The sequence below is a fragment of the Nanorana parkeri genome, unplaced genomic scaffold, assembly GCF_000935625.1.
Source record: "Nanorana parkeri isolate BGI_ZX_2015 unplaced genomic scaffold, ASM93562v1 scaffold155, whole genome shotgun sequence".
Classification (NCBI taxonomy): Eukaryota; Metazoa; Chordata; class Amphibia; order Anura; family Dicroglossidae; genus Nanorana; species Nanorana parkeri.
The window spans coordinates 444,021-447,041 of record NW_017306423.1 but is presented as its reverse complement, the minus strand read 5'-3'; the positions used below and the strand labels follow the sequence as shown (position 1 = coordinate 447,041).

Here is a 3,021-nt window from a genome sequence, read left to right as displayed (position 1 = left end):
ATTATACAAATGTCTCCAGCCGAACTTGTGGTTTTTTCACCCTCTCTGTGTGTCCTGATTGGAGCAGAACATGACGGGAAATCCCACATGTTACAGTTGACTTAGTTGAATAGAAATAGAGGGAAGTTCTTTCAATGGGGACACCTGTTCTGACAGCAAATGTCTATGAAAGGCTTTCTATGTCTCTTTGGGGGAGATTTAATCTCAGTACCTGTTCCCAATACACAACAGGAATTATGAGGAAATCTCTCCAACTGGGAAGGAATAGACAGAATAAATAAATAAATAATAATAAATAAATATTAAAACAATAAATAAAAATAATTAAATGATAAATGAATAAATATTACAAAACATAAAAATATATACATATTAAACAAATAAATAAAAAATAATAAACAAATAATTAAATAAATAAATAATAAATAAATAAATAATAATAAATAAATATTAAACCAATAAATAAAAATAATTAAATGATAAATGAATAAATATTACAAAACATAAAAATATATACATATTAAACAAATAAATAAAAAATAATAAACAAATAATTAAATAAATAAATAAAAATGGCTACATTTTCTAAAACTTAAAAAAAAAATGAAATGGCTAGAGATACATTTTAAAGCTAAAGTTTAATCGGCTTATATTTTCCTTCCCCCACATAAACATGCTAAAAACATTTAAAAATATTAATTTTTCCCCTTTTTTCCCCCCTCTTTTTTTCCCCTTCCCAATAAACCCCAACACTATCCCCCCTTCTCACTGATACTGCATACTTCCCCTTAATGTGTCTTTCTATGTGTTCTTCAGTGCACTACTCAAGGAGCCTTGATGCAAGCAGTGGGCTGGGAGGAGTTATGCACATATCAAAATGCCTTGATGGGAGGATGCCAGTCTGGAGCAGCGGGTGTTTCTAGGCAGCCTGTATTTGCATATAGACACCCCTAGAATGCCCACATGTTATATTGAGCCTCCATGATTGCAATAAGTGAAATACAGTGAATGAAATCGGCGGGCCAGAGACAGGCAAGGGGAGAAAAGCGCTAGATGATGCTGGATGGTCTCCAGCCAGGATATGAGGTGAGATCAATCTGACTTGCTGCAGCTTCTAATGCACATGGTGAGAAGCTCCTGGTGTGCAGTGACATCAGAGGAAGCCATTTCAGTCCAGGGAGGCGCCGCTGCAACTGTGCAAGACTGAAGGGGAGGACGGAGGTCAGATAGAAGACTGAAGCGGAGGACGGAAGTCAGATAGAAGACTGAAGGGGAGGCCGGAGGTCAGATAGAAGACTGAAGGGGGAGGTCAGATAGAAGACTGAAGGGGAGGCCAGGAGTCAGATAGAAGACAGAAGGGGAGGCCGGAGGTCAGATAGAAGACTGAAGGGGAGGCCGGAGGTCAGATAGAAGACAGAAGGGGAGGCCGGAGGTCAGATAGAAGACAGAAGGGAAGGTCGGAGGTCAGATATAAGACTGAAGGGGAGGCCGAAGGTCAGATAGAAGACAGAAGGGAAGGTCGGAGGTCAGATAGAAGACAGAAGGGAAGGTCGGAGGTTAGATAGAAGACTGAAGGGGAGGCCGAAGGTCAGATAGAAGACTGAAAGGGAGGCCGAAGGTCAGATACAAGACAGAAGGGGAGGCCGGAGGTCAGGTTGAACTTATGCTGAATTTCACTGATCAAGCACATTTTTTAATTTTAATCTTTTTATTTTTAGTGCACACAGTTCAGCTGGCCGCTTGTTTTGTGGTTGCGTGCCGCAGTTTCCTCTGCTCTTTAAAATAAGTCTAAATTTAATTCAGGGAGGAAATGAAACATTATATTTGATTTCTCTTTTCAATACCAGACGAGGCATTTATGTCCTTACTGGAATGAACACTTACTGGCAGACACAAACATTTTTTTTTTAAATTCCAAGAATAACCGTTAGAACAGGGGTAGCCAACTGTGGCACTCCAGCTGTGGTGAAACTAGAAATCCCATCATACCCCTGCTTGTAGGAGTCATACCTGTGGCTGTCAGAGTCTTGCAATGTCTCACGGGACTTGTAGTTTCACGAGAGCTGGGGTGCCAAGGTCGCCTACCCCTGGTTTAGAATGCTATTAATGGCCAGCCGAAAGATGAACAAGCTGTGAAATGTTTAACTTTGCTTGTTGCCATGGGATCACCGGATGCTGGTTGCCATGGGATCACTGGGTGTTTGTTGCCATGGGATCACTGAATGCTTGTTGTCATGGTATCACTGGATGCTTGTTACCATGGGATCACTAAATGCTTGTTGCCATGGGATCACTGCAATGCTTGTTGCCATGGGTTCCCTGAATGCTTGTTGCCATGGGATCACTGGATGCTTGTTGCCATGGGATCACTAGATGCTTATTGCCATGGATTCACTGAATGCTTGTTGTCATGAGATCACTGGATGCTTGTTGCCATGGGATCACTGGATGCTTGATGTCATGGGATCACTGAATGCTTGTTGCCATGGGTTCACTAAATGCTTGTTGTCATGGGATCACTGAATGCTTGTTGCCATGGGTTCACTGAATGCTTGTTGTCATGGGATCACTGGATGCTTGTTGCAATGGGAACACTGGATGCTTGTTGCCATGGGAACACTGGATGCTTGTTACCATGGGATCACTGGATGCTTGTTGCTATGGTAATACTGGATGTAGCACCAATGTGATGACTGAAGATTCCTCTGTAGACATGCCCACCTATAGCAGCTACAGTTTCCTTCGGATAAGTCGGATGATTCAAAAACCCCTTTCAGACAAAATGATACAAAAAATAACCGATTCGTTCTATTTGTAAACATTGTTATTTCACTCTCCCGATTTACAATGTAACAATTGTCAACAATACGGAGTTCTGTTCTCACCTATCGTAAGATCTCCTTCACTCACCACGTCACGGGCACGGGTTGTATCATTTAGTAAATACGAGTCCGGCATGTTTCAGCTGACAGTTGTCTCATGTTCTCCATTATCATGATGAAGTCCTATTCCTGTGCAAGG

At 41.4% G+C, this 3,021-nt stretch overlaps 1 protein-coding gene across 1 annotated transcript in view; it reads right to left on the bottom strand.

Moving 5' to 3' along the window:
- Positions 1-2,958, bottom strand: part of LOC108785323 (free fatty acid receptor 2-like) — a 24,963-nt gene extending 22,005 nt beyond the window's left edge. Inside the window, exon 1 of the mRNA XM_018554369.1 lies at positions 2,911-2,958. Coding sequence (XP_018409871.1) covers positions 2,911-2,958 — 48 coding nt within the window. The remainder of the gene's footprint in view (positions 1-2,910) is intronic.
- Positions 2,959-3,021: the final 63 nt, after the last annotated feature.